Below are 15,833 nucleotides of genomic sequence, written 5' to 3' on the forward strand. Positions count from 1 at the left end.
TTCCATTTTTCCTACTAAAGCGCATTACGTCACACCTCCACATTATATTCCATTTGCCAAGTTCTTAGCCATGTACTTAATGTGCCCATATCCTTTCACAGCCTCTTTGCCTCCTCCTCAAAGGTTTCTTTCCCACCCAACTTTGTATTGTCAGCAAACTTGGATACATTACACTTGATTCCCTCACCATTGATTATGGATATAAACAGCTGAAGCCCAAAGCACTATTCCTTGTAACATTCTACTAGTTACGGTCTGAAATTCTGAAAATGACCGTTATAACTCTACTTTCTTTAAGTCCCACATTTTCACTCGAACCTTCGTTCCTCATTATTTCGGGAATTTTTTTTTGTGTCTTCTACTGTGAAGAAAGATACAAAGTGTTAGTTTAATGACTCTGCCATTTTCTTAATCCCATTTTAATTTCTCCTGTCTCTGTCTCTAAGGGGCCCACATTTACTTTTGCTAATTGCTTCCTTTTTGCATACCTGCGGAAGCAGTTATGATCTATTTTTATTTCTCTTGCTAGTTTACTCTCATTCTCTATTCTATTATCAATTTCTTGGTCATCCTTTGCTGAACTCTAGAATCCTCAGGATAACTACTCTTTTTGGCAACATTTCAAGCCCTTACTTTTAAACTATTGTTAAGAAATAGGAGCTGGAGTAGCACATTTGCTCCTACTAACCTGCTCCACCATTCAACAAGATCATGGCTGATCAACTACCACAACTTCATCTTCCTGCACTACCCCCATTTTTCTTAATTCCTTTTTACTCAAAATAACTATCAACCTTCTCTTGTTAGTCATAGTTGGACCACTTTTTCTGTGGGGGTTTTAATTACTTGAAGTTCATTGTTTTAGTTCATTGAGAATTCAGAATTATTTCTCTAAATATTTACCATTGCTCATCTACCATCAGATTTTTAAATCTAGTTTCCCAACCTACCTTAGATAACTCGTCCCTCATGCCAATGTTACATACTTTGTTCAGATTTAGGGCCTTAGTTTTGGTCTTAAATAAATCATTCTCAAACTCAATATTAAATCATTTTATGATCACTTTTCTCCAGAGGTTCCTCTACTACAAGTTTATTAATTAACCCTGTTTAATCGCACAATACAAAATCTAAAATAGCCTGTTCCCTAATTGGTTCCTTGACATACTGACCTAGAAAACAATCTTGAATGCGTTCCATGAACATAGCCTAAACACTACTACTGTAAATTTAGTTTGCTGGGTCTGTAATGGTTGTTACTTGATTACTTGTTACATGCACCTCTAGTTTCCTGATTTTTATTTCGCCTAACACTACAACTATTGTTAGGCGCCCTTTAATTTACTTCTAGTCGTTTGTAGTACAGAACTTGAATATTGCTGCAAAAAAAAGAGACATGTTGCCGAAGCTTTTTGTCTTGCACACGAGCTGGTTGAGTATGGTCAGCACTCTGCCTGTTACGCACAGCCCAAGGAACATGCTGTTTGATTCCGTCAGCCAATTGTTGGGACATACAGCCTATATACCTGGTATCACACCTGCACTGAAATTCATACACAACTTTGCTCAATTTGTGTGGTAGGTACTCAGCCAGCCTGTGCTTACAAATCCCAAAACAAAACATTTACTGTTAAACGTGATTCTGCGATTGGGAAGTACTTGCTGAACAATCCTGAGAGTGCACATAATTACACTAATGACCAATTTAAGATAATCAGTTGAGCTCATAACATGGCTCATTTGCTAGAAGCTTGCTCGAAGCAACATACATTCATACACAGGGATCCGCTCTCTGCAACTAAAAGAAATACTTTCAAGCCTTGTGCCTTTTATGAATTACGCGGAAGCATGGGGTGCCTATAGTGCCCTGCCGTTTCTTCCATGATAACACCTCAGTCAATCAGAGTCGACTTTCCTACCAACCAACACCCTTTTCCGCCCATGGTATAAATTTTTGTGATCATTTGAAATTTGGCATTCTTGCATTTGTGCTGATGAATGCAAGGTGATAAACTTGGGCAACACATCTCTCTTTTCAGCGATAATCTATTTCTACCATTGTTTTCAGGCCCTTAATATATTTAGCTCTACACAAACTGATTCAATATATTGATTTTCAAAGCTACAATTCTTTCTCTGCAGTGTTTTTAATCCATCCTCTGTTACCAAAGCTACGTCCCCAGTCCTTTTCCATTTGGCTGTCTCCTCTAAAAGTTAAGTAAGCTAGAATCACTTAGTTTCCAATCTTGGTCACTCTGCAACCACACATCTGTAACATCTCAAATCTCTCTGTAAACAATGAGCTGCTCTGTGAAATGCAAGAATTGATATTATTAAAAGCATAGCGCTTACTTTACACACAGCAACATGCCGCAAATAATTAAACAAACATCATTTTTGGGAGTGCAAGAATGAAGATCCAAAACTCCCTGCACATCTTCAAACAGTGCTGTGACAATCTAAGATCTGGCTGCACAGCTGGAAGCGGCAGATGGGACTTGGGCTCATTTCATTGACCAGAAATTGGTCAAATACTGTGGTTATAAGAGCAGGTCAGAGGTTAAGAATCCTGCAGTGAGTTAGTCACCTCCTGACTCCCCAAAGTCTGTCCACCACCTACAAGGCACAAGTCAGGAATGTGATGGAATACTTTCCACTTGCCTGGATGAGTGCAACTCCAACAACACTCAAGAAGTTCAACAACATCCAGGACAGAGCAGCCTGCTTGATTGGCACCCCTTCCACAAACATTCATTACCTCCACCGCTGGTGCACAGTGACAGCAGTGTGTACCAACTACAAGATTCACTGCAAGAATTCATCAAGGCTCCTTAGACATCACCTTCCAAACCCACGATCGCTACCATCTAGAAGGACAAGGACAGCAGACACATGGGAACACCACCACCTGGAAGTTCCCCTCCAAGCCACTCACCATCCTGACTTGGATCTATATCGCAATTCCTTCACTGTCGCTGGGTCAAGTTCCTGGAACTCCCTTCCTAACAGCACTGTGGGTGTACCTACACCACATGGACTGCAGCAGCTCAAGGCAGCAACTCACCACCACCTTCTCAAGGGCAATTAGGGGTGGGCAATTAATGCTGTCCTAGCCAGCTACACCCACATCCTGTGAACGAATAAAAAGTATGACAACATTGCACTCCTTCAGTACTGCACTGGAGTGTAAGTCTAGATTATATGCTCAGGTCCTAGAGTGGAGCTTCAAACTAGAAACCTCTTAATCAGAAATGAAAGTATTACCAACTAAGCCAAATTAACGCATTTTCCTTAAAGGTATAAATTACAATTCTTAGAAAATATATTAAAAATAAATTGTAGGAGCTTGGTAAATAGAGAAGTTACTGCATTTTATTCCACATTAACAATGTCAAAACATATGACTTGCCATTACATATATTTAATAATACGTTAGGAGAAGGTTTATTACCAGAAGACTGGCCGATAGCTAACAGTGTGCCTATGGTTAAAAAGAAAAGTAGAACTTGTCCAGGGAACAGTCAGCTTAACACTGATGGTCAGAAAAGTAATGGAATCCCTACTAAAGGAGAATTTAAAAACAAATCTAGAAACCAAAGCTTGATAATATAAATAAATAATGAATAGTCAGCATTGATTCCAAGAGGAAAAGTCTTGTTTGGCCAACCTAATTGAATTCTTTGAAGAGGTAACAGAGAAACTAAACAAGTACTAAGCAGTAACGTCAATTACCAAGTTTTCCAAAAAGCCTTTGACAAGTGTCCACATAATAGACTAATGAATAAGGTCAGAGCACGTGGACAAGTAGCAGCATGGATAACTAGCTGGCTGCAAGACAGAAAGCACACTGTAGGGGTGAAGGGTAGCTATTCAGAGTGGCGGAAGGGGGGAAGCAGGATCCCACATGGATCAGTTGTGGTTACCATAATACAAAAAGAAACATATAAAGGCTTTGGAGAGGATGCAAAAAATATTTACAAGGACTGAGAGGTTATACCGGTGAAGAGAGGACAGGAAAGAGAGTAAAAGAATCTGAAATATTTCTGTGACAAGTCTGTTTCTGAAGTCTGTTTCTGTGTTATGTGTAATTCTAATTAGGAGAAGACAAACTACATGTCAAACAAACCAGTTAGGCTGAACTGTGTTTATCTGACTTGTAAGAAAATTCAAACATAATGAACTCTGGAAAAAAAATAAAAGCATACCTCAGTCATTTTGCCACAAATGGTGCATTTTCCATAATTTCCTTGGGTAACATGACTTGTATGTGCTGGAGCTTTTTGTTTGTCTTCGTAAAAAGATAGGCAGGATGTGCTGCAAAATTCCTGGAATGTTTCACTGGAATCTACTTGTGCAACAATTGTTCCCTTCATATTAGTTATCTCTCTGCAAAATAGGATAACAAGTTTCATTAGTATATCAAAAGCATTATATAAAAATCAATAGAAATGAAAAGGTCACGGAAGGATAAATGGGTCTCACAAAAGAAGGAACAGTGACTTCTATGTTCCTGTTACAAAATACTAGTGCTCTTACAAACCTAATAAATACATTTTCAGCTAAACTGCTTTCAATTTTTTTTTACAATCTTGTTCGTCCTTTAGGCGAAGAAGACTATGTGCATCATCTTGGGTAAGGTTCCGGTGGGTACGTAAATGACTGCTAAGACTGATCTGCACCCAGAAGGTTCTGCTGCAAATAGGACAGGATACTGCAGATGATCATGTATTGGACGAGTGCCGGCACAGGATTTGCTCTCCACGCATTTTCTCTCTGCCTGTGATATGCGTTTGTTTGTGAAGGAGGCCGCACCATTTTTTTTAATTGGTTGCACCAGGTGCAATGGTCCTTGGTGAGCTTCTCCCAAGACTTGAAGTTGATATCATAATGCCTAAAAGAAGCCTTCAGGAACTGACTAAAATCTATTACATTATAATTTTCAGATGAAACAACCTTAAAATACTCAAACAATGGGATCTATTTGTACAAGACAAAAAAAAATCAATGGCATTGGGCCAGCCCTAAACTGTTTATGAACGCAACCTAAAGATGCTGCTATAGTTTTGGGTACAGGTTTAAGCTAGAATTTCTAGGGCAATAGAAATGATACATTACATAGTATCTGTATTAAAAGTACTAATTACATGGTCTTTGATATGTTTTGAATAGCTTCATTAATGTTTTTACTTGAAGGCTTTGGTTTTTTGAAAGACAGGCTTTTTCCTAAAGTTATCACCTCAGAGGTTAGATGCTATCCTCTTCAGCATGTGCAGTCCACACAATTTCACAGTTTGCATCAGTAGGATTCCCAGTGCAAATAGAAGATTATTTCTCCTCAAACAGGATTTGAGACTTTTTATTTATCGAACTATTTCAAAATAATGTGGAGGACAAATTTTCAACATTTCTGTTCTATTTTGCATATAAATCATTAGATTTCCAGATCTATCATGAACTGCTTAAGTTTACGCAAGACAATGAAACAAACAATTAAATACGTAATTAACCACCTATTTTGTTTATACTTAAGAATAAAGTGAACATGTTGAAATAAAATTCTCAACAGAAAAGTCTAAATGTCTTTGCTCTACTACTACAAAATTATTGTTTCCAAATGATTTTAAATTTAATTGCAACTGATGAACATGAATTTGGATTATTGTACTGGTTTTGATGATTTGCCCATAAATGCCTTGGTTGCCCTAGATTGGTTGCAGTCTATGTCAATGACGACAAGTTTTTCCTCCACCCAGTATGGCTTCAAATATAGTTTTTTTTAAATTCAAATATTCGCTCTCAGCACTTTTAAAAAAATTCATTCAAGGGATGACGGCTTCACTGGCTAGGCCAGCATTAATTGCCCATCCCTAATTACCCTTGAAAAGGTGGTGGTGAGCTGCCTTCTTGAACTGCTGCAGTCCATATGGTGTAGGTACACCCACAGTGCTGTTAGGGAGGGAGTTCAGGATTTTGACCCAGCAACAGTGAAGGAACGGTGAAATATTTCCAAGTCAGGATGGTGATGGCTTGGAGGGGAACTTGATGATTGCACAACGTTCAGTACCATTCACAACTCCTTGGATACTGAGGAGGTGGTGTTCCAATGGATCTGCTGCCCTTGTCCTTCTGGGTGGCAGTGGTCATGGGTTTGGAAGGTGCTGTCTATGGAGTCTTGGTGTGTTCCTGCAGTGCACTTGCAGATGGTACACATTGCTGCCACTGTGCGTCGGTGGTAGAGGGAGTGAATGTTTGTGGATGGGATGCCAACCAAGCGGGCTGCTTTGTCCTGGATGGTGTCAAGCTTCTTGAGTGTTGTTGGAGCTGCACTCAACAGGGCAAGGGGATAGTATTCCATCACACTTCTGACTTGTGTCTTGTAGATGGTGGACAGGCTTTGGGGAGTCAGATGAGTTACTCATCACAGGATTCCTAGCCTCTGACCAGTTCTTGCAGCCACAGTATTTACATGGCTAGTTCAGTTACCATTGACCAGGGTGTTGATAGTGGGCGGATTCGGCGGTGATAATGCCATTGAATGTCAAGGGGAAATGGTTAGACTCTCTCTTTTTGGAGATGGTCATTGCCCGGCACCTGTGTGGTGCGAATGTGACTTGCCACTTGTCAGCCCAAGCCTGGATGTTGTCCAGGTCTTGCTGCGTTTGGACATTGACCGCATCAGTATCTGAGGAGTTGCGAATGGTATTGAACGTTGTGCAATCATCAACAAACAACCCCACTTCTGACTTTTTGATGAAGGAAGGTCATTGGTGAAGCAGTAGAAAATGGTTGGACCTAGGACACTACCCTGAGGAACTCCTGCAGTGATGTCCTGGAGCTGAGATGACTGACCTCCAACAACCACAACAATCTTCCTTTGTGCTAGGTATGACTCCAACCAGCTGAGAACTTTCCCCCGGATTCCCATTGACTCCAGTTTTGCTAGGGCTCCTTGATGCCACAATTGATCAAATGCGGCTTTGATGTCAAGGGCAGTCACTCTCACCTCATCTCTGAAGTTCAGCTCTTTTGTCCAGGTTTGAACCAAGGCTGTAATGAGGTCAGGAGCTGAACGGCCCTAGTGGAATCCAAACTGAGCGTCAGTAAGCAGGTTATCGCTAGTGCCGCTTGATAGCACTATTGATGACCCCTTCCATCACTTTACTGATGATTGAGAATAGACTGATGGGGTGGTAATTGGCCGGGTTGGATTTGTCCTGCTTTTTGTGTACAGGACATACCTGAGCAATTTTCCACATTGCCAGGTAGATGCCAGTGTTGCAGCTGCACTGGAACAGCTTGGTTAGGGCTGCGGCAAGTTCTGGAGCACAAGTCTTCAATACTATTGCTGGAATATTGTCAGGGCCCATAGCCTTTGCAATATCTAGTGCCTTCAGCCATTTCTTCATTCACGTTCCAGTGGAGTGAATTGACTGAAAGAGTGGCATCTGTGATGCTGGGGGTCGTTGGAGGAGGCAGAGATGGGTCATCCTACTTGGCTTTTCTGGCTGAAGGTTGTAGCAAATGCTTCAGCCTTATCTTTTGCACTAACGTGCTGGGTTCCCCCATCATCGAGGATGGGATATTTGTGGAACCTCCTTCTCCAATGAGTTGTTTAATTGTCCACCACCATTCATGGCTGGATGTGGCAGGGCTGCAGACCTCAGATCTAATCTGTTGGTTGTGGAATCGCTTAGCTCTATCACTTGCTGCTTATGCTGTTTGACATGCAAGGAGTCCTGTGTTGCAGCTTCACCAAATTGTTACCTCGTTTTTAGGTATACTGGGTACTGCCCCTGACATGCCCTCTTGCACTCTTCATTGAACCAGGGTTGAACTCCTGGCTTGGGGGTAATGGTAGAGTGGGTGATATGCCATGCCATGAGGTTACAGATTGTGGTTGAGTACAATTCTGTTGCTGATGGCCCACAGTGCTTCATGGCTGCCCAGATCTTGCTGGAGTTGCTAGATCTGTTCAAAATCTATCCCATTTTAAAGGTTGTAGTGCCACACAACACAGCGGATGGTATTCTCAATGTGAAGACAGGACTTCGTCTCCACAACGACTATTTGGTGGTCACTCCTACCGATACTGTCATGGACAGATGCATGGTTGGTACGGATAAGGTCAAGTATGTTTTCCCTCTTGTTGGTTCCCTCACCACCTGCTGTAGACACAGTATAGCAGTTATGTCCTTTAGTACTCAGTCAGCAGTGTTGCTACTGAGCCACTCTTGGTGATGAGCACTGAAGTCCTCCAACCAGTATACATTCTGCACCCTTGCTACCCTTGGTGCTTCCTCCAAGTGGAGGAAGAACATGGAGGGGTACTGATTCATCAGCTGTGGGTGGGCAGTACATGTTAATCAGCAGGAAGTTTCTTTGCTCATGGTGCCATGACACTTCATGGGATCCGGGGTCAATGTTGAGGACTCCCAGGGCAACTTCCTCCCAACTGTATACCACTGTGCCACAACCTCTGCTAAGGTGGTGATGGTGATGTCTGCGACATAGCTCTCCCAATTTTGGCACTAGCCCCCAGATGTTAGCAAGGAGGTTGAGTTTGCCGTTATCATTTCTGGTGCCCAGGTCAATGCCATGTAATCCGTCTGGTTTCATTACTGAGACTTTTAGCGGTTTGATACAACTGAGGGGCTTACTAGACCATTTCAGACCAGACCAGGTGAGGATGGCAGAGTTCCTTCCCTAAAGATGAACCAGGTGGGTTTTTACGACAATCGACAATGGTTTCATAAGACTTTTAATTCCAGATTTTTATTCACCATCTGCTGTGGTGGGATTCGAACCCAGGTCCTAAGAGCATTACCCTGGGACTCTAGATTAGTAGTTCAGCGACAATACCATTACGCCACCGATGTTGGTAAGCTCTTCTCACTTGCAGTCACCCACAGTAGTGTGAGATCACTAATTATTTGGGATTAAAAAAGTAAGCTTTCAAACTTATCAAGGTTATTCATCTTTTTCGAGATAAATATTGTAATTTTTTATGACCAACAGCATTGCTCTTGGGGCTCTTGCCATTTCTAAGTGTCAGTATAGCATTTTGGGGGTTCAAACACAAAGATAAATTAGTTTTGTGTACCAGAATGTAGCAACAGCATAAACATGAATTTTTGAATTCTTTTGAGTTAATGGTCAAAGCAAAGTAAACATTAGCAGTCTTGTCAATTATGCGATTTTTGTTCAATAAATTAACGTGTTTACTGACTGCTCCATGTACCTACCATGAGGTCTTTGTAAATAGAATGAATAAATAGTTTCAGGAAAAACTATATACTGACTATCTCTAAGGCATTGAGAGTTAAGTTAAGCCTCATCAAAATATCCCCACCCCCTGATACTCATACTAATACCAAGTGTCAGCCTTGGCTCAGAGGTACCACTTGCCTCTGAGTCAGTAGGTTTTGGGTTCGGGTCCCATTCCAGGAAATCTAGAAGATACTCTAGTACAGTATTCTCGGATGAAATGTTGAATCTGGTTACGTCTGTCATTTCGGATGGATGTATAAGACCTTGCAATACTAATCTGAGGAAGAGCTGTGGAGCTCCCCTAGTGTCTTGGCCAATATTTATCAATCAATCAACATCACAACCCACAGATGATCTGGCTATTATCATATTGCTGTTCAAAAATTGACTGCCATATTTCCTACACTACAGTGACCACACTTCAAAAGTACTTAATTAGTTGCAGAGCACTAAGGGATACCGAAGTCACAAAAGGTACAATATAAATTCACATCTTTTTTCTTACTTATAAATCTGAGGAGTACTCCAGCAGATAGCCTTTGTTTCATTGCCCAGTAAAATTCCAAGACACCCATTCACAGTTCCTCCATGACCTAGCCCATTTCTAATTCTGCTGAACACAGATCTATCCTGGGCTTTACAGGAACAAAATAACTAAGCTGACAATTTACTTTTGAAGGGAAAGAAACAGTTTGATTCAAAAAATAGTAGAAGAAATTTTAAAATACCATGCAATGAAAATAGAACTTGATCTGTTCAATCGCTGGATATCAGTAGTCCAAATAAAACCTTGTATAATTACATTGTAAAACACTTGTGTTGCATAAAAGTGTGTCTTGACTCACTATGCCGTGGTAGACTGGCTGGTAACACAGTAAAAATAGCACGTCGGTATGCAGAAATGTCAATTAACCAATGCAAAACAGCTTTAAAGCACCAAACATTTCTGAACTGCCTGAATTTTTTAAAAAATTCATTCACATGGGATGTGAGCATCGCTGGCTAGGCCAACATTTATCACTCATCCATAATTGCCATTGAGAAGGTGGTGGTGAGCCACTATCTTGAACCGCTAGAGCCCATGTGGTGTAAGTTCCAGGCAGTTCAGAGTCAACCACATTGCTGTGGGTCTAGAGTCCCATGTAAGCCAGACCAGGTAAGGATAGCAGATTTCCTTCCCTAAGGGTTTTTTTTTTTACACAACAATCAACAATGGTTTCATGGGTCATCATCAGACTTTTAATTCCAGGTTTTTTTATTGAATTCAAATCCACCATCTGCCGTGGTGGGATTTGAACCTGGGACCCAGAGCATTACCCTCAGTCTTTGGTCTTAAAGAAACAGATCTCCACCTTGGGGAATAATATATTTCTGATTTCTCTTATTACAGAACAGTACATCAACTGACATACAATGACTAAGAGTGCAGGAAATTCAACAAACTTGTAATAAAAATAGAATGTCATGTAACTTGCAATGTTGTGCACAAAACATTTCATATCAAGTAAATCACTGCATTTCAACATGTGCTAAAATTTTCCCAAGGAGGTATTCTTTGTGAGGTATCAAGCTACACTATAATTTCACAGGACCTCTTACACTTCATACATTTGCAGCCAGAAAGCATTTCAGTAAAATGTTACTAGCACCAAAGTTATTTGGGCAAAGGTTATTAGCCATTTACTTAACTGAATTATCAAATGGAGCAACTGTAAAGAAATGGGGCAAATTTTACTGCCAAAATAATGGCAGGGTTAAATGAGATGCTATTATTTATGTAGTGGAGGTGTTGTGACACAGTGGTAGTTTCTCTACCTCTGGAACAGAAGCTCTGGGTTCAAGTCTCACTTCAGAACTTGATGGCCATGGAAGGTGCATTCATAGTGTGGCCAAACAGATTGATTACCCGCCTGTAAACCCTTCCAATATGCCTGATGGCAAGCAGTAAGAGTGGCTGATGGCTGACCAGGAAACTCCCACTGGTTTCCCACTGTGCAGCATACTGTACAGCAAACCCTGTCGGTACTTTGCCAAGCATAATTATGGACCAATCCAAAAGAAGTCCACGTCTTCTTAGAGCCTGGTACCTGAAGGAAGAGGAGTTATTAATCTGTATATCGTTCAACAACTTGCAGATAAGGAGATACCCCATGAATTGCCACAAGTTATCCAGTCATCTGTGCAAGAAAACAGTAGATTGACCCAACTTCCCTAGATTTGACCCAACATCCCTTCTTGAGTTTCAAGAAGTTGATGCATTCGAACATTCATTGCCAATTAAACTCACCACAGAAAATTAAGTGCAAGTACTTTTCTATTGAGTAGATGCCTACAATGCCACTTAACCTCTCCAGTCCAGAAAGGAAAAAAACTGGAGACATATTCCTGTAAATGGTAAATTGTTTCTAAAATTTTAATTTAAAAATTTTTTCTGTTCCTTTTTTCTTTCAATCCAAGCTCTCTTTACCTTTCTACTTCTCTTTTTGATAATCAATTTGACTATTTCACTGCTATTTCTTTGTCCATTGATTCTGTTTCTTTAACAATCCTTAAATCTTTTTTAGAGATAGAATGCTGATCCCATTGTTCACCAATGTCCCAGATACCCCACTGCCAGTTATCAATTCAGACTTCCAGCACAACATTTTTTTGAGCTGAAGGGTAAGGAAACAAAACTAACAGCAAAATTCAGCCAAGGTGTTTGGTACTCTGGTCATAATTTGCAACAAACATGTAGTGAAATCAAAATTGTATATTGTAAGTAAACTTACACAACTGCTTCCACAACATTAATTATGTACAGGATGACGATTTTTAACATAGGAAACAAAAACGAAAATATAGTTTCTTACTTTTTGCATGTAGTACATAGTTTCTTTGGGGCTGGCTTATGAGAAAACGATGATAAGCAAGTAGTAGAGCAGAAGAGGTAAGATGAACCTTTTCTCTGGTATGCTGTTTGACCTTTCTGTAACGGCTTTTTGCAGTGAGCGCAAATGACTTTCATAGATGGCTTAGCTTGCTGCTGAAGTCCAGAGGACTGGAAGACTGGTTTTGAAGGAGGTGCCATAGGCACAACAGAATCTGAAACATTCAGCTTACGATTTGTGGGGAACGAAGGTGATAGTGATAGCCATGAATCTTGAAATAAAATATTCATATTTAACAGTCATTAGAGCTTCATTCCATTTTAAACCTCATGTTAAAATACAAAATTTAGCAATTCAAAATTGTTGCTATTCCCCACCTTACTGAAAAATTAGCAGCAGGAATTCATTTAGTGAAAAATTAATCAAATATACATCACATAAAACTAAGAACACAATTTCAGAAATACTTATCAACTCATGAAACACTTAAATTAACAAAGTGTTGAAGTTCAATTTCTTTAAAGTATATAGTTTGCAACTACTTTCTTTCTATAATATTTATTCTTAACCTATATGTTTGAATGTACTGATTAAAAGTTTTCAAATAAAAATGTAATCTAAACTTTTATCATAAACTGCAAATCCAAAAGCAAATACTTCTGGTGTTCAGGATTTAAAATGTAACTGGCAAAGCTTTCTTGCAACAAACTGAATTCCTTAGCTTTAAAAATCTGAAATCATACCTGTGCAAAAAAAAACTGTTGGCCACTGTATATTGAGTTATTGTGAATAGTTTGAACTAAAATATTAAATAACTCAGTTTTATTCACCATTTACAGGATGACTGGAGGATCCATACACATCACTGATTCTTATGGCATTCATGGTTACATCTTCACAGGTTCCATTGTTCACCTAAAAAAATGCTGTTATTCATCAGTTATTTGTATTTAAAAGAAACTCTGAAGTTTTATAAGTTTGTGCAGTCTGAAAACTAAGGATGGAGTGGGGCAAAGGTAAGGTAACCACTGTAATCTGCAATAGAATGAAAACAGTGGATCAGAATTATGTCCTTTCAAATAATCTATTCTAACATCAGGACCCTTGAATTAATGTGTGACTACCAACTTGTTCACTGACCTAAACAAACAAAAAACACCCAAAGTTGCTGCCACTGAGCCAAGGCTGATACCGTGAAGAAAACACTTAAAAGCTAACTTGACAAAGATTAACAGAATGGAGGGAGAATATCCTGTGCAACATTTATTGAAAATCTAAAACAAAATAATCCATCATAAGAATCTTGCATCTGCCCACACTTCCTGACTGCACTATTTGCCAACACATTTTTGCCAGATTATCAATCTTCTTCCACTATCATAATTTCCTAAACCCACATTTATTATGTATTTCACAAGTGTAAACATTGCATGCTGTAATTACATAACCTGACTTTTGGTGGGTTTGTGTCTAGTCTGTGAATATCTTCAGTGTCTTAGAAAACATTCAGTCTTCAATCATCATTTCGGGTTATCTTCAGCTAAGCTGTGATTTAAAACTTTGGGTTGATCTTAAATTTTCAGTTATTCTGCTCACTGTATTTAATGTTTCAGCCCGCAATGTCACCACTCCCATTTTAATTTAGAATGTAAAAATTGTTTTTTTTCACTTCTTTTGCTTGCCTATCACTAACTTTTGCTTTTGTAGTATGTGAACAGTTAGTGGCTGTTCCAAAATTGTTGAATCAAAACAGTTTACATCGAAAACGCAATAAAATTTATTTTTATATTTTTATGTGACCCATATTTGTGACCCTATACATGGATTTTCCTGAAATTTCAGGCTGCTGTGTAACTGCAAAGATGGCACCATGTCCCACTCAGCAGCAACCCAACCCTATCAAAGAAAGCAGCACCAAAACAAGTTAAGCCTTATGCAAGAAATGGCCCTATCATAAAGTTCTAGTGCAATAAATCAATGTCAACATTCATATTTATTTTTGCCCTTACCCCTCAGAATGAATTGTAAATTGTTTTATTAGTTCCATGGGCAGAATGGAGCATATCAAGGCCTGTCATGTTTTCAACTCCAATTTCCATTTAAGAACATCCAGATTTTGGCAAAGGTGGGGGGTGCGAGGAAGGAAAGGAGGAATAGTGTCTCAGGTATGCATTTTCAAAGCCCTCAGACTATACTGTAGACAAACTTATATATTCCAAGCAACTCTCCTCCTCTGCTTTCTAAACAGCAAAATGCTATGTTCTTTTAACTATAACCACACAAAACCAAATACAAAAAATGCACAATTGTATTCAATATTATGCATCTTTAGCACATACATTTCATAAGTGAATAGAATGACATCTTTATATAAAATGGAAACTATATCAGGAATAAATTAAACTAAAAGCCTTTTGTTGGATACTGACAACAGTTAGTTGAATTACCATAGAAATTTTGGGTGTGGTTATTAACTTAACCTAATAAATTGGTATTATGCTAAAACCTTTGTTTTTATGCAAATATATACTCAGTGATGCCCAATGATGACATATTTTTGTATTCCAAAATTTTTTTCAGTATGCAATTTCAGATGATTTGTTCAGATGGCCTGTTTGAACTGAATAGCATTGTGCCATTTAAGAAAAGGGTATGAAGGAGAAAGGAACAGAAGATATTTTGATAGGGTGAGTTGAAGGAAAGTGATAGGAGCCTTTAGTGGGCATGAACAACAGCAGAGACCAGTTGGGAGGAACGGCTTGTTTCTGTGCTATAAAATTTGAGGTATATAAAAAGGGTAAAATATATATGACTCTAAAATGGGATACTAAATTATTTCTCTGCATCCTGGTCCAATTATCCCCTGTCCTCTAAATCAATTTTATCTGCAAACTATTTTCCCATTCATGTTTACAGCCTCTTCAACATACCAACCTTTTGCCAAAAACAGCAGCAACCTATTCTCAAATCTTTGAATCATTTAACAACATCAGTAGGAGATATGAACAAGTAGACCAGAGTGCTGTCTTAAATTTTGAACTGGCTGGCATGATAAGATGGGGAACTCTCCATGTGGATAATTATTGGTAGAAATCCAGATCATGTCACTCTTGCAGTGCAATACATTGATAAACCAGTAAGAAAATTCTGAAGAAGTCACAAATTAGTGTGCTAGGCATGATACGTAGATTAAACTTACCAATACATTCTACCATGCTCAAAAGTAAAAATATATGACCCCATTTATTAAAGATGTGTCAATGGTAAACATTATCCAAAGCATGCTTTCATTGAAACGAAGCAAGTTATTCTGAGCAAAAGTACTTGTAATAATTGGTTAAAATTCTGGTAAAAGTGCTTTAAATTTATCCAAAAATGACTTAAGCAGAAGAATCAAAAGTGTATTCAAGTTTAAAAAGAAATCAAATTTTTGCATACACTGAAATCCAAAAAGCGCAGCTTAAAAATACCTTATGGTTGCTCCTTTTCCTTTCAGAATCTTCAGCCATTTCCTGAGTTCGGTTAGCAGTCTTGGGTAAAATATTTTGCATGTTACCTGGAAAACGGCAATGTAAACATCAAGGAATGTATCCCAAAGCTCAAAAAATGTTGTACAGAGGAAATATCACAGCAATTTGTTTAATGTAGTTGTGGGGGCATGTCTGAAGTGTGAACTGTACAAATAGAGCAACAAAA

The 15,833-nt window shown here is 39.0% G+C and overlaps 1 protein-coding gene across 5 annotated transcripts in view; it reads right to left on the bottom strand.

The window, feature by feature from the left end:
* The window catches only part of zmym2 (zinc finger, MYM-type 2), a 155,743-nt gene that overhangs the window by 91,381 nt on the left and 48,529 nt on the right, over positions 1-15,833 (bottom strand). For all 5 annotated transcript variants that reach the window (XR_005944404.1, XM_041198763.1, XM_041198764.1 and 2 more), the window contains exons 3-6: positions 15,608-15,693; positions 12,968-13,052; positions 12,120-12,408; positions 4,206-4,386 (exon numbers count right to left, since the gene is read on the bottom strand). Coding sequence is in view for 4 of the 5 variants with exons in the window: in XM_041198763.1 (XP_041054697.1) it covers positions 4,206-4,386; positions 12,120-12,408; positions 12,968-13,052; positions 15,608-15,693 (641 nt within the window). In the remaining variant the exon portion in view is untranslated. The remainder of the gene's footprint in view (positions 1-4,205; positions 4,387-12,119; positions 12,409-12,967; positions 13,053-15,607; positions 15,694-15,833) is intronic.

Source organism: Carcharodon carcharias, chromosome 11 (genome assembly GCF_017639515.1).
Source record: "Carcharodon carcharias isolate sCarCar2 chromosome 11, sCarCar2.pri, whole genome shotgun sequence".
In the NCBI taxonomy this organism is placed as follows: domain Eukaryota; kingdom Metazoa; phylum Chordata; class Chondrichthyes; order Lamniformes; family Lamnidae; genus Carcharodon; species Carcharodon carcharias.